This window comes from Rana temporaria, chromosome 10, assembly GCF_905171775.1.
Source record: "Rana temporaria chromosome 10, aRanTem1.1, whole genome shotgun sequence".
Classification (NCBI taxonomy): Eukaryota; Metazoa; Chordata; class Amphibia; order Anura; family Ranidae; genus Rana; species Rana temporaria.
The window spans coordinates 71,996,255-72,018,630 of NC_053498.1; the positions used below are offsets into that span (position 1 = coordinate 71,996,255).

At 43.2% G+C, this 22,376-nt stretch overlaps 1 protein-coding gene across 1 annotated transcript in view; it reads left to right on the forward strand.

Moving 5' to 3' along the window:
* The window catches only part of PI4K2B (phosphatidylinositol 4-kinase type 2 beta), a 67,818-nt gene that overhangs the window by 30,254 nt on the left and 15,188 nt on the right, over window positions 1-22,376 (forward strand). The window contains exons 4-5 of the mRNA XM_040325445.1: window positions 7,477-7,608; window positions 12,771-12,924. Of these exons, the coding sequence (XP_040181379.1) occupies window positions 7,477-7,608; window positions 12,771-12,924 (286 nt within the window). The remainder of the gene's footprint in view (window positions 1-7,476; window positions 7,609-12,770; window positions 12,925-22,376) is intronic.

The following is a 22,376-nucleotide window of genomic DNA, read 5'->3' on the forward strand; positions in this document are numbered from 1 at the left end:
ACTGAAGCTGAAAGGGATTTCGGTTGTCCCATACTTGGACGACCTGCTGTTCTTCGCGGACTCTCGGGATCAAGTTGCGACGAACCTTCTGGTGTCGCAGGTTCATCTCGGGGGTTTAGGTTGGTTACTAAACCGCGAGAAATCAAATCTGGTACCCTCCCAAGAGACAAGATTTCTGGGGTATACCATAAATTCAATCCTTCAGAAAGTCTTCTTACCCCAGGAGAAGATAGAGAAGGTTCTGGGTGCTGTAGCTCAGGTCCAGACAAACCTAGAGGTGTCAGTCAGGACAGCAATGGCAGTCTTAGGACTACTCACAGCCTCAATCCCGGCAGTTCCATGGGCGAGGTTACACTCTCGTCCTCTCCAGACGAGCATTCTTCAATCCTGGTCACACCAGGAGTCACTAGAGAAACGTATCAGATTAACATCAAAAGTAAAAAGAGCACTCTGGTGGTGGAGAAATCCCGTCAATTTAACCAAGGGTCTTCCCTGGGTCTTTCCGGTAGAGAAGCGCCTAACAGACGCGAGTTCCTGGGGTTGGGGAGCCCATCTAGAGGGACAGACTGCTCAAGGCACCTGGTCCAAACCAGAAACCAGAAGGTCTTCAAACTGGAGAGAACTAAAAGCTATATTCCTGGGGCTCCAGGCCTTTCATCAGTTAGTGAAGGGTTACCATGTGCAGGTCCTTTCGGACAACACCACAGCAGTGGCGTACGTCCTCAAGCAGGGGGGAACCAGAAGCAGAGGTCTTATGCAGTTGGCCAACCATCTGCTGTCTTGGGCAGAGCTAAATCTAGCATCCCTGTCAGCGGTACACCTAAAAGGGTCTCAAAACCTGTTAGCGGACCTACTGAGCAGGAGGTGCATACTGGAGGCAGAATGGAGCCTAAACTCAGAGGTGTTCATGGCAATCACTCAGGAATGGGGTCAGCCACAGATAGATCTGTTCGCCAACCAACAGAATGCGAAAGTGCGGAGATTCTTCTCCCTTCACAGAGAAGACAAGGCAGCAGCCATAGACGCCCTGGCCCAGCAGTGGCACTACCAGCTGTGCTACGCCTTCCCTCCGTTCACACTAATACCACTAGTCCTAAAAGTTCAGGGAAGAAAAGGCCAGTCTGATCTTAATCACTCCCTACTGGCCAAAAAGACCGTGGTTTGCATCACTTCAGAATTTAGCCACAAAACCACCGTGGAAGCTACCACTCAGGAAAGACCTACTGTCTCAAGGTCCTGTGAACCATCCGGAAGTGGAACGTTTACAGTTGACAGCCTGGTTTCTGAAGAAGACCTTTTAAGATCAAAGGGACTCTCGGATAAAGTGATAAAAACACTACTAGACAGCAGGAAAAGTGTAACCAGAGCAATTTACCTCAAGGTCTGGAGAAAATTCAATTCTTGGTGTACGTCCAAAGAACTTCAGGTTAATAGCGTCATTTCAGTTGTGGAATTCCTTCATGCAGGTATGGAGAAAGGGTTAGCAATTAGCACCCTAAGGACGCAAGTAGCAGCTCTTTCGGTTTACTTAGAAAGAACTTTATCTAAGGAACATTTAGTTTCAAGATTTTTTAAGGCACTGGGTCGAAGTAGGCCGGTAGCCTTTAAATCCTTTCCCAGTTGGGATTTATCAATCGTCTTACAGGGTCTCACGGAGGCTCCGTTTGAACCCTTAGAAAATATTTCTTTAAAGAATTTAGTACTAAAAACAATTTTTTTGGTGGCCATCACGACCGCAAGAAGGGTCAGCGAAATCCAAGCTTTGGCAGTTACAGAGCCTTATTTAAGAATTTTTCCGGACAGGATAATTCTTCGGACAGATCCAGCCTTTCTTCCTAAGGTCTCATCAACCTTTCACAGGTCTCAGGAAATAATCCTTCCTACTTTTTGTTCAGCTCCCTCTAATGCAGGAGAACAAACCTTTCATACTCTTGACGTAAGAAGATGTGTACTTCAATACCTCTCGGTCACCAAGGAATTCAGGAAGTCAAACGCCTTGTTTATAATATTCTCAGGAGCAAGGAAAGGAGAAAAGGCTTCCAAAAGCACGTTGGGTAGATGGCTCAAACAAGCCATCGTAGAGAGTTACCAAGCCAAAGGAGAGGTGCCTCCTACGGGAATCGCGGCCCATTCAACAAGGTCTACGGCAGTTTCCTGGGCCGAAAGAGCCGGTGCTACGCCTGACCAGATCTGCAAGGCAGCTACATGGTCCAGCTATTCGACCTTTTTGCGGCACTACAGGCTAGACTTACTGTCCGCTGCGGAGCAAGCCTTCGGCAGGAAGGTTCTGCAAGCAGTGGTCCCACCCTAGGGTAAGTTACTCGGTTATCCTCTCCAAGGTTGTCCTGAAAGGCGATATGAGAAAGGCCTAGTTAGACTTACCGGTGACGGTATTTCTAAGAGCCTTTCAGGACAACCGCTATTTTCCCTCCCTAAGTATTTGAATAGGAGTATGTTTTAAATGTCTATCATGGTTTGTTGTGGTTCTTCTGTGCTTTGTTTTCCAGTTGTCGGAGACCACAATAACTGAGGCCATGGTGGAAGAGGAGGGATCTTAAAGGATCATGTGTTTCCTAAAAAGTGGGCGGAGCTGCGCTCTCTCCAAGGTTGTCCTGAAAGGCTCTTAGAAATACCGTCACCGGTAAGTCTAACTAGGCCTTTTCCCCAAACCCCTTAAGGACCATTCCCTCCCACAAAACTACAGGCCGATATCGGTCATTAACAATGACCTGAAGAAATTTAGTCGTGCCCTAGCTGACAGACTTGCTAATATTATTGAGACGCTGACCTCTCCTAACCTATCTGGGTTTATCCCAAACAGATTTATCACTGATAATATTGGTATGACGCTGAATGTTCTACAAGACGCTAATCTACACAAGAAACAGGTCCTATTGTTGAGTCTAGACATCAATAAGGCATTTGATGGCGTCCTTTGGCCTTACTTGATCTCTGTCCTACGTCATATGGGCTTCAGGAATGAATTTCTGATGGGTGTGCAGGCCTTGTACCACCATCCCAAGACGAGAATTAGAATGCCAGGGTGTAACTCTGAGTTTTTTGCACTGGGCAGAGGCACTCGGCAGGGGTGTCCTTTTGTTGCCCCTGTTTGCCCTAGCTTTAGAACCCCTAGCCACTGCCATCAAACAACATCCGGATATATCTGGCTATCCTTTGGCATCCACTACTTCAAAACTTTGCATGTATGCGGATGATGTCATGATCTTTCTGACCCAACCCCAGATCTCCCTACCCAATCTTTTCACCCTTCTATCAAAATTTGCTTCTATCTCGGGACAGTTATTGTAACAAAGTCTACTACACTCCCCGTCAACTTACCCTCTGCTCTGTGTGAGACTCTCCGTAATTCCTTCCCATTTCAGTGGTCAGTTGATAAAATACCCTATTTGGGCATCTATATCACACCGCGTTTGTTTTCCATTTTTGCTGCGAACTATCCGGCATGTGTGTCCCGTCTTCGAAATCTGCTCAAGGTTTGGAGAGCTTACCGTATTTTGTTTCTTGGGAGAGTCACGGCAGTCAAAATGACCCTTTTACCGAAGCTTTTGTATCTTTTTAGAGCCCATCCTATCATGATCCCTAAATCCTTAATTGACAAACTACAGCGGGAGGTCAATAGGTTTATCTGGCAGGACAAGCGGACCAGGTTTTCCAAACATGTTTTATATAACTCTCAAGCCTCGGGGAGTTTGAGCCTCCGGGAGTTTGGGCCTCCCGAATCTTTGGCTTTATTTCCTGGCCGCTCGATTTTCTCAGATGCTCAATTGAATATCCCAGATTCAAAGGTACCCTGAGTCAGATTTGAATCGTTATCGATCAAACCTTATTTTCTCCTATATATTTTATGGTCCCCTTCCAATTTTGCACATAAACTAGCCTCCTTTAACTCCCTAGTGACACATTCTCTTATCCTTTGGTATCGCTACAAGAGCAGACTTGGCCTGAAGTCATCTGCGCCCAGAGGCGTGTCTTTTCTGGGAGAACCCTTATTTGCCACGGCCTTTCAGCATCCTGAGAGTTTCTCGTGGTGGATGTCTAACTCCTTGGTCACATTGGCCGATTTTCAACTTGGTAATACATTTGCCAGTTTGACCTCCTCCGCTCACAAAGCAGATTCCACTTGGAGAAGACTATCATTATGTACAAATAAGACATTTTTATACCTCCCATTTTGCTCTATCCCCATCCTCTCCTCCTACTCCCTTTGAGCGGTTCTGCCGTGACTCCCCCAGGGGCAAGGGCCTAATTTCTGGCCTGTATAAATTGACACTGGTTTCCTATTTCCCGGGGGATGCTCCGTATAAACATAAATGGGAATCGGACTGTAACGAACAGTTCACCCCGGAGGTCTGGGACACAATGTTGGACAACTTGCGCAAAGCCTCAAAGTCACTGGTGGTTGGAGAAACCGCCTACAAAGTACTGACTAGATGGTACTATACCCCATCTAGTCTTTAGGCCATGTTTCCAGGGACTTCTGGACTGTGCTTTCGGGGGTGCTGGCTCCCGGACACCTTCAAACACATATTTTGGGACTGTGCACTACTCTCCCCAGTTTGGGAGAAGGTATCTGCCGTTGCTTCGGCGATCACTGGTACCTCTTTACAGCTCACAGTCTCCATGTGCCTTCTTGGGGCAACGATCCCAGGTATCTTCCGTAAGGAGGAATGTCTTATATACACTATTTGTATATCTACTTTGTAGGCTATGGCTCTGCATTGGAAGACCCCAGCATTGCCCCTGTCCTAAACAGAATGGATTTGATTAAGCTAATGGGGAGGATCTTGTATACTCTACAGGATAAGATCCACTTGTTCGAGAGTAGATGGGGTGGTTGGAAAACCCATAGGCAAATTTTATTACCACGCGACAGTGGCCATTCCGGATGTTTGAATGGTACTCCTCAGGTATACCTTCCCTACGGTTTTGTAGGTTGATTGTATGTCTACTATTAATGATCGGTGTATTTTTTTTTTTTTTTGGTCGTCGTCTTGTATGCTTCGATTCTTTTTCCTTTTTTTTATGTTTTGATTTGCATGAATGTTTCTTTATCATTCATTTTATGTTATGTATTTTCCTATGACTGTGTATATTTTACATTGTCTCAATAAAAAACTTTGTAAACAAAAAAAAGCACTGGTAGGGCAAGTTGTGACAGCCAAATCAAAAATTTTCACCACGCTTGTTATGGTGCATAGTCGTGAGGGTACCTGAAGCAGATCCAAATGGACCACAACACCTTGTATTTATCAAAGGTGTTGTTGTATAAAGGAAAAAATCCTTGGGAATAACCCTGGAAAAAACACTGCGCTAACTGGTGATTAATATATTGAAATATTATAAGTGACAAAGCAGCTGGTACCTATTGCTCAAAATACCCAAAGCAAAAAAAACATACATACAAAAAAAGGTACAGCGCTAATGAATAAGTGAAAATCCAAATATGTGAATAAATGAAAGGCAAAATGAGTGAAATTAAAATTGGGTGAATCCGTGAATAATCAAATCTAATTGATGATAACAATTGTATAAGAGTCCATAAGGTGACCAATTGGTCCATCCCCGACGACGTCTTACGACGAAACGTACATAGGAGTGGCCAACAACGCGTACCTCATCATCGCCTGTGCGGAAGAGAGTTACACACACGGAGAACAGCTGTTAGGATTCGACTGGTCGTACGCGCTGTGTTTGTTGACATGCTGTTTTACATCTACTGAATTGTAAGTGCAATACTTTACATTAAAGCCCTTATACTCACGGTACTTCACCATGGAGCATTCTTGTTCTTTTTTCCCATAATACATGAGCGTTCATTTCTTATATGCTGGAGATTGAAGCCGATGATTTGACCCTTTCTTTTTTCACCTGCTGGATATAAGTCTGCTTGAGAAGACTTTAAATATCTCTGGGCTCAACTGACTGCTGTAATAAACGGTCAGTGCATCTGGTAAGCAGATTGAATTTTTACCACACGGGTGCTTTCTCTTGGTGGAAGATTATCAATTCCGTTTCTTCACTATTGGACACCTTATGGACTCTTTATACAATTATACAATTGTTATCATCAATTAGATCTGATTATTCAGATTCACCCAATTTTAATTTCACTCATTTTGCCTTTTTCATTTATTCACATATTTGGATTTTCACTTATTCATTAGCGCTGTACCTTTTTTTTTTTTATTTTTTTTTTTTGTATGTTGTATAAAGCCAACATCTCCATTCTCATAGTATCGTTCATGGTCTAGACCTAGCATGATAGGGGAGGTGTGATGGTTGTCTTCCAGTATAATGGGATGAGCTGTGTTGCTGAACACATGGAAAAAAACGGAGGAGATTCTGTTTCTGTGATGTTATAGCCGGGGAGTATCGAGAAGAGGGTAATCATTGGGGTAGGTGATAACGTTTCTTCATAAATGTAATTGTAATATTCAGCTACCTGAGTCCAGAAAGGGCAGATTCTCTCGCATTCCTACCTGACATGTAGATGAGTCCCTGTAGCGAAGCTCAATGCCAGCAGTAGGCTGGGTTTGACTGGAAATTTTTCTGTAGCATGGAAGGATCCCTATACCATCGGGGCAGGTTCTTGTAGTTCTTTTCTTTGGGATTAGCAGTATATCGTTGATTTGTGGGTAAAATGAAACGAGGTCTGCCAATCCACCTTGGAGATGTCCCTTCCCAAGTCCCGAGTGAGTGAAGAACTTGTATAGCGCAGCAAACTAATTGTTGCCCATCGAGTGCACCCGTTTGTTAATCAGTTTCAGCTGCTTTGCTGTTAATTGAAATTAACAACCCCCTCTGTATACACCCCTCCAGCTCTGATACTTAACTGACCAGATCAATATCCCAGGAGTTCTGATTCAAAAGTGTTCCTTTAATTTTTTTGAGCAGTGTATAAAACAATACCTCAAGCGTGCAGAATTGAAGGGGTTAAACATGCAAGGATCGCTGGCATGTAGTTCAGAGTAGCAGCTTAAATATCTGTAGCTGGTAGGGAAGTACGGTAAATACAGGCTTTGTCAAGGATGATAAATTAAAATACCCTTAATGAAAATAATATCTGCACATGAAAAGCAGTAACTGCGCATCCGGGGCATCTCTGAAAAATCATGTATTGCCCGACCTCCTGTCCCTCTCCTGTGGCCAGCAGTAGAGATGTGAAGTGAGCCAATCTTGGTAGATTGCTAATAGGATCCTCTCACTTCACATATTGCTGACTATAGAAGAGGGAGGTACTCCATGATCTTTCAGAGATGTCCTGGATGAAGTTATAGCTTTTCACAAAATATTCTTGAGCCTTTAGAACCGCTTAATATAATGTCACTTTATCTTGTGTATGGAGTTTCTTAATACATTTAATACTGCAAATTGGCTATTGGCATTATAGCCATGTAAAGTATTCTTTTCATAATGCTATTTTTAATTTTTTTTGTTCCTCTTTTCTTCCTAAAGGTAGTGTGGCTCGTCAGTGAAACGTTTAATTACAATGCAATAGACCGTGCAAAGTCGAGAGGCAAGAAATATGCCTTAGAAAAAGTACCAACAGTAGGTCGAAAATTTCACCGCATAGGTTTACCTCCAAAGGTAATCTCCTCCTCCTTCTTTTTTTTTTTTTTTTTTTCTTTGCATCCACCATTTCAAATGTGATTACAGTTTGGGAAATTTTGCTGACTCTGTTGTAAATGCCACCTACATAATTATTTCACCAAGGACACAAGTGCTTACATGCAGGTTAAACAAGAACACCACTCAGCATCTTTGCATCAACTGACTACGTAACCGCAGAGTAGTTTCAGGAAAATTACTGCCTCTTCTGTCATACTGTTTGCAGTCCCCTGACAGGCATAGCAAAAGCAAAAAAAGTGCTTTGTGTGGTCACTTCTCAGTGTGCAATGTTTTTTTCATTGAATCGAAGGATGCAAATTCATAATTTTATTCTGGATATTCCTGTCGGACTCTCCCAGTTTGCAAGGTTTCAAGCCATCAGCAATCGGGGTTTAGAATCTTGATATGTTCAGAAGAATCTAAACAAAAGCTTTTCATTACTTTGTTTTCTTAAACAGTAATTCCACTTTTGTTGAGGGGAAAAAAACATTTCCCTCTAGGTGATTTATGTACATTGCAAGGATTTTAACCACTTAACCCCCGGACCATATTGCTGCCCAAAGACCAGAGCACTTTTTGCGATTCGGGACTGCGTCGCTTTACCTGACAATTGCGCGGTCATGCAACGTGGCTCCCAAACAAAATTGGCGTCTTTTTTTCCCAACAAATGGAGCTTTCTTTTGGTGGTATTTGATCACCTCTGCGGTTTTTATTTTTGCGCTATAAACAAAAATAGAGCGACCATTTTGAAAAAAAATAATTATTTTTTACTTTTTGCTATAATAAATATCCCCCAAAAATATATCCCAAAACGTTTTTTTTCCTCAGTTTAGGCCGAGACGTATTCTTCTACATATTTTTTGTAAAAAAAATCGCAATAAGCGTTTATTGATTGGTTTGCACAAAAGTTATAGCGTTTACAAAATAGGGGGTATTTTTATGGCATTTTTATTATTTTTTTTTTTACTAGTAATGGCGGCGATCAGCGTTTTTTTTTTTTTTTTTTATTTATTTATTTATTTATTTTTCCCTGGTACTGCGACATTATGGCGGACACTTCAGACACTTTTGACACATTTTTGGGACCATTTGGCATTTTTATAGCGATCAGTGCTATAAAAATGCATTGGATTACTATAAAAATGCCACTGGCAGTGAAGGGGTTAACGCTAGGGTGCGGGAAAGAGGTTAAGTATGTCCCTGGGTGTGTTCTTACTGTGGGGGGGGGGGGCCTCACTAGGGGAAACACTGATCCTCTGTTCATACATTGTTTAAACAGAGGATCAGCATTTCCCCCCGACAGGACCGGGAGCTGTGTGTTTACACGAGCGATCGCGTGTGCCCGGCGGCGATCATGCCCGCCGGGCACGCGAACAGGAGTCGGGGGCGCGCGCGCGCCCCTGGAAGCCTGCGAGAGAGCCGACGTAGTATGATGGGCTCTCGCGCAGGAGAGCCAACCTGCCGCCGTAGAATGACGGCGGCAGGTCGGCAAGTAGTTAAATATACACTTTTTTTACATAAAAATTAGAGCTGCACGATTGATCGCGATCTCTATTCACCCCCCCCCCCCCGCGATCTCCAGGCCGGATGACCCGCGAGTTTCGGGTGCGGCCATAGGAAAGTCCCCAGCTTCGGCCTAGCTCCGGAGATTTTGATACACTCAGCGGCGGCTGTCTTGTCAGGAAGTGACGTTTCAACGCGGCCATCTTGCTCCACCCCACACTCCTGCACAGTAATGTTAGGTAGAAGGGGGCAAGTGGAAATCTTACACCCAACAGAGTTTTAAATTTCACAGTTATTTTCAACACAAAACAGAGCATATATGGTTAAATACAGTATTTGTAAATCTGACAGTTTACATTAAAATTTTAAAAGCAGCAGCAAACCTTACATGCTTGCTAATGTGACAGAACACCTCTGATTTTCACGTTTAGTTAAATGTGAAAATCAGGTGTTCTGTCACATTAGCAAGCATGTAAGGTCAGCAGGTTTTCTGCGGCTTTTAAAATGTAACATGTAAACAGTCCGTCAGATTTACATACACTGTATTTAAGCACATAAGCTCCGTTTTGTGTTAAAAATAACTTTACATTTATTTTTTTTGAGAATCGTGATCTTCACTTTATGCAAAAGAATCGCGATTCTCACTTTTGACAGAATCGTGCAGCTCTAGTAAAAATAAAATGTGTCTGTACTCGCATAAAATGTGCCTTGGAAAGGTACTGACACAAACAGCTCACTTATCCAAGGGATCCCACGCCACCGCTCCCATGACTAGACCTGCCGTGGGTTCCACAGACCCCGAAGTGGGGGATGGACCCAGAAGTGACATCGACCGCTCAGCCTCTCTGCATTTTGCGTATCCACACATCTTCGGAAAGCCTCATTATACAATATCTTTGTTGTTTATTTGTTACTTTCACAAGGCTAGCGCCTATTTTTATTTTAGGTGTATTTTTAAAACGATTACAGTAGTTCCCTCTCAAGGTCGTCTTTTCCCCCTGCTCAACCTTTTGCTTGAAGTTATGCATCCACTTCCGGAGGGTTGGGGGGATATTTTCTGTTTTTCTTGGTACTCAGGCACTGCCTTCGTCCTTACTACTTCCACATATTATTGCACCCCATTGTGCATCTTTCTAAGTGTGTTGGGACTCCCCTACTCTGGGTCCCCTGATTTCTCTTCTGCTAGCATCAAACTTGCACTCCCTTTTGATGCTTTACTCTTCTCGCCCTATCCATCCCATTTCCCGTTTTGACCCCCTCAGAATTTGTGTGGTTGTTGGGAAGTCACCATTTTAGATGGGTCTTCTTTCTCATGCAGTCTCTCTCGGTACCATTTGGGGTCTCCCTCTTGTTTAGGGAATCAAGACTAGGCGCTAGAATGTGTGTGTGTGGTTTTTTTTTTTTTAACCAAGAGGTCCTGGGCACTGTTCGCTAGTGTATGCCATGGGAAGGGATGGTCCTAACCCCCCTTTCCTTCTCCATATCCCAACGGACATATCCTCCTACCTGGCATCTGGTTCTCTGGAACAGACCATTCCTAAATCTTGCATCAATTTTTGGCTTGCAGTATAACTTCAACTACAAAATTCTTTTTTTTTTTTTTTTTTTCTGTGTTTGTCCCCCCCCCCCCCAACTTATGGGTCTTTCCTGTCTATTCATTAGGATTTTATGCTATGAGGGTTGCCATGGCTCTTATGGGGATCCCCCCCCCCCCCAAGGCAATCCCCCTCACAAGAGTAGTAGTAGTTTTGGATATCTAATTGGTATGTTAGTCTTCAAATGCGTGGTTTGTTTCATTTTTTTGTTAAGTTTGTTGTTGGTGGTGTGTTGTTTTTTTTTTTTTTTTTTTTTTTTTTTTTAAACATGGTAATTCTGTTTTTGAACTTTATCCAAATAGGTGTGTGTTTAGTGTTTTTGTTTTTTCCTGTTTGGGTGGTATGTTCTGTTATTTTGGTGGATGGTGAGTTTTGTCCATCACTTCACTGGTTGACTCCCATCATTTTTTTTCAGGTTGCAGTTTCTTCTTGGCAGTGATCAGATCTATCCTAGTATGGAGCACCAGGTTGATCTTTAATCGGTCCTTTCTTTATTTAGCCTTGATCCGCATGTTTTTTTTTTTTTTTTCTTCATTGTTTATTTCCCACCCCCAGTTGGACTGATTTTGGATATCCCTACTATTTAACAATTGTCTGAATTCCTGTGTCCCTTAACCACTTAAGCCCCAGACCATTTTGTTGCTAAATGACCGGGCATCCTGTTTTACCAAGAAGACTGCTTGTCTGACTGGAACCAGAGAATGGTCAAAATTCAGATATTTATTTTCTTTGCAACAGCTCTCAAACAAAATTGACACCCTTTTTTCCCCACAAATAGAGCTTTCTTTTGGTGGTATTTGATCACCTCTGCGGTTCTTATTGTTTGCGCTATAAACAAAAATAGAGTGATAATTTTGAAAAAATTCAATATTTTTTACTTTTTGCTTACTAAGGCCCCTTTCACACTGGGGCGCTTTTTTCGATCTGCAATCCCAATGTGCTGGTAAAGCATTTCAATGGAGAGGGGTGTTTTTTTGGAGCGTTTTTTTTTTTTTAGCGCTCAAAAGCTGCTCCAAAGATGCTGCTTTCAGGACTCGGTGTAAAAGGGTCCATTGAGATGCATGGAGAGCGTTTTAATAGCGCTCTTTTTAACGCTAAAACGCTGTAAAAACTCTTCAGTGTGAAAGGGGTCTAAATATCCCCAAAAAATATTTTTCCCCTAGTTTAGGCTGATATGTATTCTACATATAATAACCGTTTATTGATTGGTTTTCACAAAAGTTATAGCGTCTAAAAAATAGGGGATCGTTTTATAGCATTTTTACTATAATTACTGTCAAAATTGCAGTGAAGGGGTTAACCACTAGGAGGAGCTCTAGGTGTTAAGTGTTCCCTAGGGAGTGATTCTTACTGTAGGGGGCGTGGCTTGCTGTGACACGTCACTGATTGTTTCCCGATGACAGGGAACACGCAGGCGAGCTCATGGAGATGGTTGCGGGCGCCCGCAACAACCGCTTCATAAAGGGGGACGTATATCTACGTCCTGCCTGCCCGTGACATTCTGCAGACTTATATCTGCGTGCGCCTGGCGGCAAGCGGTTAATGGATGATAAAGAAAAAGTTTTTTAGTAATTTTTTTGTGGAAAAAAAAAAAAATTCTTGAAAGTCCATTGAGGAAGCTGGGTCATGCTCGGTTATTGGCTCTTTGTACCGCTTGCTCACAAAAGGCATGACGGTTAAAATTATGGTTATATTGGGTCCGGCTTCAATGGTTTTGATGTGTCCTACAAGATTTGACATTGTATAGTCTCCCAACCTCCTGTAGGTGGCAGGCATCCCAACTATGTAAACGTTTTCTGAATTCCTTTATTTTTCAATGAACTTCATGGAAACCGTTTTTACATTAAGTACAATAATCCTGTTCCATTTGGCTGCTTTAAAAGGTGAACTAGCTTTTCATATTTGACAAAGTAAAACAAAACGGCTATGTCAGAAACGATAAAAATACTGAGTGTAGTATGATGATTGATTCTGCAGTGTAGAGTAAAAGACTAAATGGATATTGGGGAAAGTTTTTTCAATGTTGTGGTGTTTTGTTTTCAGATGGGTTCTTTCCAGCTTTTCGTTGAGGGATATAAGGAAGCAGATCACTGGCTTAGGAGATTTGAAACTGAACCTCTGCCTGAGAATACTAGAAAGCAGCTCCAGTCTCAGTTTGAAAGACTAGTCATTTTAGACTATGTCATTAGAAATACTGGTGAGTACTGTTCATTGCCCATAGTCTTATTTAGTTTACAGGAAATATATTTATCAGTACTTGAAATGAATGGTGGCATTGCTTATAATCACATTGGCCTAAAATGTTAAAGTAATATGAACTCTTGCACAATCGCGATATGTTATACGAATATTACACAAGTATATTTGTGTCCTGTTTTTGCTGCTAACATCAACCAGTGTTCCACACACTCCCAATCCAATATATCTACTATTTAGATGCAGTGCATTTTTTTGAAGGTGATCTGATCCGATCTCCAGCGGCGGAAGCTATGCAGAGGACATGGCCTACAACGGCTGTGAAATTAATGGGAAGTGACGTCACCCATAGAGTTACTATGGGGCTTCCGTTGGATAGGTTAGTGTTAGATCGTGGGTGTCTATAGACGCAGGGATTTTAGTTTTAGCATGGACTTCCACTTTAACTATTGTGCTCCACATACATGTTTCAGTGTTATCAACTTGTGTCCTTGAGAGTGTCATGCAGCCCCAGACTATGACACTTCCACCACCATGCTTGACTGTAGGCAAAACACACTTGTCTTTATACAACTTATAACCTGGTTGCCGCCACACACGCTTGACACCATCTGAACCAAATAAGTTTATCTTGGTCTCATCAGACCACAGGACGTGGTTTCAGTAATCCATGTCCTTAGTCTGCTTGTCTTCAGCAAACTGTTTGCAGGCTTTCTTGTGAATCTTAAGAAGAGGCTTCCTTCTGGGACAACAGCCATGCAGACCAATTTGATGCAATGTGCGGCGTATGGTCTGAGCACTGACAGGCTGGACCCCCCACCACTTTAACCTCTGCAGCAATGCTGGCAGCACTCGTATGTCTATTTCCCAAAGACAACCTCTGGATATGACACTAAGCACGTGCACTTAACTTATTTGGCTGACCATGGCGAGGCCTGTTCTGAGTGGAACCTGTTAAACCGATGTATGGTCTTGGCCATCGTGCTGCAGCTTAGTTTCAGGGTCCTGGCAATCTTCTTATAGCCTTGGCCAGTGATGGCGAACCTTGGCACCACAGATGTTTTGGAACTACATTTCCCATGATGCTCATGCACTCTACAGTGTAGTGGAGCATCATGGGAAATGTAGTTCCAAAACATCTGGGGGGCCATGGTTGACCATCACTGGCCTAGGCCATCTTTATGTAGATCAACACCTTTTTTTATTTTTAAGATCCTTGGAGCTCTTTGCCATGAGCTGCCACTTTGAACTAGTGACCAGTATGAGAGAGTGAGAGCGAGAACATCAAATTTAACACACATGCTCCCCATTCACACCTGAGACCTTGTAACACTGAGTCACATGACATCAGGGAGGTAACATGGCTAATTGGGCCCAATGTGGACATTTTCACTTAGGGGTGTACTCACCTTTTGTCGCCAGCGGTTTAGACAGTAATGGCTGTGTGTTTTTAGTTATTTTGAGCAAACAGAAAATGTACACTGTTATACATGCTGTACACTCACTACTTTACATTGTAGAAAAGCATAATTTCTTTACTGTTGTCACATGAAAAGATATAATAAAATATTTACAAAAATGTGAGGGGTGTACTCACTAAAGGCAAGTACACTTTGCACTTGGAAGTGCAGTTGCTGTAGATCTGAGGGGGACATGCAAGGAAAATAAACAGCATTTTAGCTTGCACATGATTGGATGATAAAATCGGCAGAGCTTCCCCTCATTTCAGATCTTCCGCTCAGATCTAAAGTGATCTACGACTGCAGTGCACTTGTATTGCAACGTGGATTTGCCTTTACGTAAATAAGCCACCCCGTGTGTGTATACGTACGTACGTACATGCATGCATGCATGTATACATACCTCTATAAAGAAGTTGGCTTAGAAGGGGAGCTCAAAGCTGTTAACATGCCTTGGGCTCTGTTTGATCCTAAAGCCAAATGTATATCGGCTGTGGGTATAGGATTCTGTACATCGGGCTGCTTAACCTTTTGAATAGCAAGGGCCACTTAAAGCAGTGTTCCGGCCAAAAAAAAAAAAAAATCCATCAGTTGCACATACTGCAGCTGCTGGCTTTTAATAATAGGACACTTACCTGTCCTGGAATGCAGGGATGTCGGCACTGCAGCTGATGTTTTCATCAGCTGTTGGGTGCTGTCGCCGCCATTGTGGGTAAGGGAACCCGGCAGTGTAGCCTTTCGTCTTCACGCCAGGAACCCTATTGTGCATACGCAAGGCCCTGCTCTTCTCTCCTAATGGCACGGCAGCCGGGGGGGTGGAGGGAGCCCCGCGATGAGGTATCCTGTCCCCCCTTTTCCCTGAAAGGTGCCAATTGTGGCACCGGAGGGGGGGGGGGGGGGGCAGAAGAAGCGGAAGTTCCACTTTAGGGTGGTGATTTGGTAACTAGTCATGGGCCACAATTAACAAAATGGGGGTTTAGTGCCCCCCCCCCCATATGCTGTCCTGATTCCCCCCCCATTAGGCTGCATTTACAGAAATGTGCTGCAGTTTACGTGCACCACGGGTAAAGCACAGTGTGGGTTAGCTGTGCGGAGCCAAAGACTTCTATTACATCTTGTGGGTGTGGTTTACTTTCTGAAAGCGCACCAAAAAGCCTGCTTTTACTAGTTTTGTTGCGTTTTCAGAAACCACCAAAACCGCAGGATTTAATCTAAATCTAGGGCTCAGTGCAGTTAACCCGCATGAAAGCCACAGGTAAACTGCGCTGCACCGGTGGAACGGTGTAAAAAACGCCTAATAATCCTTTTTTTATCCTTTTTTTTTTTTTTTTTATCCTTTTTTATAAGTGCTAAAATGCCCATTGCAAAAGTGCTGTGCATGTGATGTTTAATCACTAACCTTTTTGGTATCGCTCTGTGTGAAACGGGAGTCAGTGCTACAGAGGAAGCATTGGTTTATGGAGCTCCTGCTCCCTCCGTGGCTGCCTGCTTCCTCTGCCACCGACGCTGGATCCATGCACTATGATGCTCTGGGATGCATGATTTAGTAACCCTTTGATCACCATCTGGGCTTGGCAACCCCACCATCCCTGGGCATGGGCAAGCGTTTCCTTGGTTTGAAGTTGGGGACCACATCAGAGGGCTCCGTGGGCCACAGGATGAGCCTGTTGTACACCATGGCAAGACTAAGCACAGCAACAAGACAAACAACAAATACTGCATTATCTGGAAATAAAATGTGGCTGTATCAGGAGGCAGTTTGTTAGCTGAAGGGTTGTATAGTGGTACAATACTGAGTGTTTGCAGGCAACAGTGAAGTATGGTGAAGGTTCCTTGCAAGTTTGGGGCTACATTTCAATGCAGAGAAATATAGGCAGATGCTTATCCATGATGAGACACAGGACAGTAGGCACGTGCCGGTAAGTACACCTCACGGTTCTATGTATAATATGATATGATTAAAATGTCCCATGAAAGCCCTTTCATTTAGGACAAGCTGTTCCGGGAGCAGAAGCGGGCTCTAATGCACAAAGAAGGAAGAGCACCTCTAAGTGTAGAACAAGAACACAATTATATTGAAACCTAAAATAGGGCCATTCACATGTGTAAATTAAAAACAGGCCCATCTATGGTGTATCGGGACGAACTTGTATGATCTGCATGAGGAAATTACAAAAGTTCACTGTGAACTGCTACAGTGGGGGAGAAAGCCCGCTAGTACTCATCCAGAATCACGGTGAAATGCAGCATGTGTGGGGTGACGCCACCGGGAGGAGGAAAGTGATGCTTTTCCAAGTATGCACAATGCCATATCTGGGCATGCGCATGCTCCTTTCTTAAGCTGATGGGAGTATCCATGAGAGCCAGAATATATACTGATTGCAGCGGAACTACAAGGCCCAGAGGGACCTGAATATCGGTAAAATTTAATTCATCCTCTATAAATCCACATATAACCTATAACCGTAAAAATAATTGATGAGGATAAATGATAACAAAGCTTGTATAAATAAATAAGATAAATAATTTTGTTTTATTGAAAAGCTCAGCCGACAATTAAAACCTATAAGTATGTGTTATATAATTTATAGATGTACAAATGATGTCAAACCAAAAATCGTAAATAAAGGAAGTAATAACTGAAAATAATTATATCACGATTAATCTCATAAATGTCATATATTTATGCATAATATATGTACAGCCGTGGCCAAAAGATTTGAGAATGACACAAATTTTGACTTTCACGAAGGCTGCTGATTCAGTGTCACAAGATCTTTTTGTCAGATGTTACTATGGTATACTGAAGTGTGGAAGGCTTATATTGACAATTAAGTTTATGCAAAGAGTCAATATTTGCAGTGTTGACCCTTCCTTTTCAAGACCTCTACAATTTGCCCCGGCATGCTGTCAATCAACTTCTGGGCCACATCCTGACTGATGGCAGCCCATTCTTGCATAATCAATGCTTAGAGTTTGTCAGAATTTTTTATTTATTTTTTGGTTCACCCGCCTCTTGACCACAAGTTCTCAATGGGATTAAGGTCTGGGGAGTTTACTTGGACCCAAAATGTCAATGTTTTGTTCCCCAAGCCTCACTGAAAGGCATTGTTCATCACCAAACTGTTCTTGGAAGATTGGGAGAAGTTCTCGGAGGATGTTTTTTTTACCATTCTTTGTTCGTGGCTGTGTCCTTGGGTAAAATTGTGAGTGAGCCCACTCCGTTGGCTGAGAAGAAATCCTACACATGAATGTCTCAGGATGCTTTACTGTTGGCATGACACAGGACTGATGGTAGCGCTCACTTTTTCTTCACCGGACAAGTTTTTTTTTCAGGTGCACATTTTTACACACACACACACACACACAGCTTCCCTTTTGAGGGAAGCTCTGCTTTAAGAATGAATGCCAGCCTTTTTTTTTTTGGTCTTATGCACACTGGACATTCTAAAAACACCAGTAGCATTAGCTGTAGAAAGCTATAGAAATAGTTTGTGGTAATATTTTTCAGCGTTTTTTTGTATGTCTGTGGCTACCCCTGCAGAAGCCACTTGAGTATGATTGGTTGTGTACTGTACCTATCAACACCAATAACTGTCTCAGGTCCCTTTGGCACACCTGACAATAGTGTAAGTGCAAGGACTAATGAGGAACGCACACGTTTATGATTAGACGTATACATTTTCTTTACTGCGAGATGTCTGTGAAATGGCAACGGACAATAACAGTATGAGTTTTAAATGGATTAGCTGAAAAGCAGTAACAGGGATCAAGAGCAATATAGCTCAATATTCTATTGGGCTGCTTTCGGGGGCCTCCTTTTAGGTGAAGAACACCGAGAGTATAGGTGAACATACAAGAATAACAAATTGTAGACTGCCCACTTCAATATATTAACCACCAACTTCAATTAGAGTGGGCTATGAGAGTCCAGGCAGGCGGAATGTTTTTTATTCCCTGTCAGTTCTCTCCCTTCTTCACCCTAGCACCACAGTCCCAACAGACCGCTTTAAACACCATACCTGATTTGGTGCACTAAACCCCGAATTCCTGATGTGTAGATTGGGCCCTCTGTCTTTTTAGAGTCTTTCGGTGGTGCAATTTATCACTTTTTAGTGTATTATTATACAGCATAAACAAAAAGGCCTCGGTGAAAAGAAAGGACACAAATGGAGTTAGTATCTGCCTGAGGTAACTGAAGATTACCATCACTGCCAGGCAGAGTGTAAAGGCATCATGGACTCTCCTGGCTCCTTGGCTGAGGCAGAGTAATAAGAGCAGTTCAGGGAGGAAATACTGTGAAACAAATCCTTGTGGTTGCTTGACTTACCACCTCCTCACTAAAACACTGCCCGCTGTCGGGGATACCTGAAGATGCACCTGGGGTCTTCTCTTTAGCACTGGATGTCCGCAGCCGACCTTGGAGCTATAACAGGAATGATCACACAGACCCAGGCCTGCAGCACCCAGGCCACGGCATTGGGATGGCATTAATGAGAAGCTCCAGGCTCCTTCAGAAAAAAAAAAAAAAAAAAAAAAAATTGCGGCTACAACTACTGTAGCTGCTCACTTTTAAAATCCAGCGGTGTCTTAACCCAAGCCAATTTTCAAACGGCTCTTGGGTGCTGCTGGTGCCATCTTGGCTAAGTGAAAAACCTGCAGTGAAGCCTTGCGGCTCCCTACTGTGCATGCGTGAAGCGCGCTGCACTTTGTGAATGGCCCAGCTGAGGGGAAAGGAGGGCCGAACTTCCGGCTGAGTACGCTGCGGTGCGCTCGGCCAGAAGTGGGAACGGGTACCTGTCAAAACAAGGTACCCACTACCCCCCCCTTCCCCGAAAGGTGTCAAATGTGGCAGTGGAGGGGGGGGGGGGAGGCAAACAAGTGGAGCTTTCCTTTTGCTGCCTAGAGACCTGTTTGTAGTTTGGCTAACTCAGGATAATGGTTATTATGCCATATAGGACTGAAACGCGAAAAAGCAGTAACCTGCTGGAGCTGCTTAGCCTTATTCCAAATCTTTTGAATGAGGCATTATGTAAGCAACAGACAATTCGATTTGGCAAAAGTCTCAGCCTCCAGGCCAATAGGCAAGCCAGGCACCTTCAATGTATATAACAAAATGCATAAAAAGGAGTCTAGGCGAGACTGACTGAGTTCCGTATTGGTCAGAAATAAATCTTTACATAGGTGTTGCAGTTGTGTTGCTAAATGGTACAGCCAGGGATTTGGCATAACCAAACCTCCAGCTTCTTTAGGTCTTTAGAGGTGTTCCAGTCTCTCTAGGTGTCTTTATTTGTGCCAAAGCAAACATCTAAAAATAGAGTTCACCTCTTGGAAGATACGTAATTGTATTACTATGTGCGTATTATGTAAGAAATGCAATAGCTTGGGCATGAAAATGATTTTCACAAAATTTACTTTACCCGCCAAGGATAGCCAAATTTTTGCTCCAGATTTTTATTTTGTCCTGGAAACGACACAGCTAGGGCGCTATATTTAAGCATGGAAAGAAAAATAAATTGCGCTGATCCCCTAACGATGTGGTATAAATATTGATTTGAAAAATTCAATCACCAAAAAATATATAAATATATCCCAAATTAGGCTAGTATTAAACTGATGAATGACTTAGGACAAAAACATCAATTGCCATTGTAACAATAATCTTGTGACAAACCAATAATAATATGGTTATAACCAATAAATGTATTTCAAAGAAAATCCCTAAAAAGTTGCAGTCCATTATTATTTGGCGTCTACCAATTTCAAATATTTAACACCCGTGCTCAGTGCGGAAAAAGTCCATAAACTGATAATTATCGTGTCCAACAAAAACGTGATGAATCCTCCACCAATCGGCAGACATTACTTCCTACCAGCTTGCCATGATCCCCTATGACAGAGGATCACTATGTGCATGTAATCAAGATGCTCACTCCAGAAAACAGCCCAAACAAATCCGATCCTTAGGCAGTAACTCTCATCCAATAGTGGACATATAGATCATCAGTGGGTATATCTGGCCAGATAAGACACAGTAAGGGTAGTAGAGCTGCACATGCTCACTTTGGTCTCTCTTGCTGGAGAGCTATATTTAAGCGACAAAAGTCTCCCAGCTGCAGGGTGATCTAAATGCCTAGGTATTTAAAGGTAGATGTGACCGGCACTGGGCAGGTGGAGGTAATGACTCGTAAGGGATTATTATCTAGGGCCTAGGGGCATTAACGCAGATTTATTCCAATTTATAAGCAGACCTGAAAATTCCCCAAATTTGGTGATGGTGCTCATTGCCACCTCAAGAGATTGCAGGTTGTCTTCCAATAGTAACCGTGTCGCAACGCGCCAAACTCGACGCCTACTATATCTGGGTTTTGCCTCATGGATGCAGCAAGGGGGTTAATTTTTTTTATAAATCTATTTCTCATTTTGTAGGCGCTCTAACTTTTGCGCAAACCAATCCCTATACGCTTATTTTTTTTGCCAAAAATATGTAGCAGAATACATATTGGCCTTAACTGAGAAAAAAAAGTGAAAAAACAAAAATGGGATATTATAGCAAAAAGTAAAAAATATGTATTAAACAAATAAAAATCAGTCTTTTTTTTTGTTTTTGTTTTATAGCGCAAAAAATTGAAACCACAGAGATGATCAAATACCACCAAAAGAAAGCTCCATTTGTGGGGGAAAAAAATACATCAATTTTGTTTGGGAGCCATGTTGCACGACCGCGCAATTGTCATTCAAAGCGTGACAGTGCTGAAAGCTGAAAATTGGCCTGGGCAGGAAGGGGGTGAAAATGCCCGGTATTGAAGTGGTTAAACTTATAAATTTGCATTACATCCTAACTTGGTGTTACTGTTTGGTAATGTGGCATAATATTTGACCAGATTTGATGACATCATATATCAGATTTGTTGTGTAGATCAGGGCTTGACAAATTTGCTTAGAATCTAGGAGCCAGCTAAAAAAGTTAGGAGCCAGTTTTTTTAAATCGGCTGTCCAGTGCCCAGAACTGCATGTCCGGTGTGCCAGGCAATACAAATTGCTTGGGCCTGGTGCCAAGCGGAAAAAGACCAAAAATTTTAAAAAAATATTAATAAGGTGGCGCTGATGAGGCTGCACTGATGAGGCTGCGCTGATGAGGCTGCGCTGATTAGATGGTACCGATGGGCACTGGCAGACTTCACTGATTAGATGGCGCTGATAGGTACTGATGGGCACTGACAGGCGATACTGTTAAGGCTGCGCTGATGAGCTGCACTGATTAGATGGCACTGATGGGTACTGATAGGCGGCACTGATAGGCTGCACTCATGGGTGCTGTTAGGCGATGCTGATAAGCACTGATGGGCTGCATTGATCAGGCTGTGCTGATGGGCACTGATGAGGTGGCACTTATGGGCACTGACAGGCTGCACTAATCAGCCTGCGCTGATGGGCACTGATGAGGTAACACTGAGGTGAAACTGATAGCACTAATGGGCGCTGCCAGGTGGCACTTATGGGGCTGCGCTGATAAGCATTGATAGGCTTCACTGATTAGGTGGCACTTATGGCCACTGATAGGCTGCCCTGATGGGCGCTAACAGGTGGCACTCACTGATTGGCACTGTTAGGCAACATTGATGAGGCTGCACTGATGGGCTGTGCTGATGAGCACTGACAGGTGGCACTCACTGATGAGCACTGATGAGGCTGCACTGATGGGGTAGCACTGAGAGGCGGCACTGATGAGATGGCTCTGACAGTGGCGTCACTAGGGTTGATGTCACCTGGTCCGGAAAAAAAATTGTCCTCCCCCCCCCCCCCCCCCCTCAGTACAGACCCCCCTCAGTGCAGACATCCCTCCACTAGATTTGCAGTCCAAGGACCTCGACTGTGGAATGCTTTACCAACCAGTATCCGAACGGAAGGGAATCACCAGGCCTTCAGAAAAAACCCTCAAAACCCATCTATTCTGAAGGCAAAAAATAGTAGGAAATTGCCTGCCTACCAA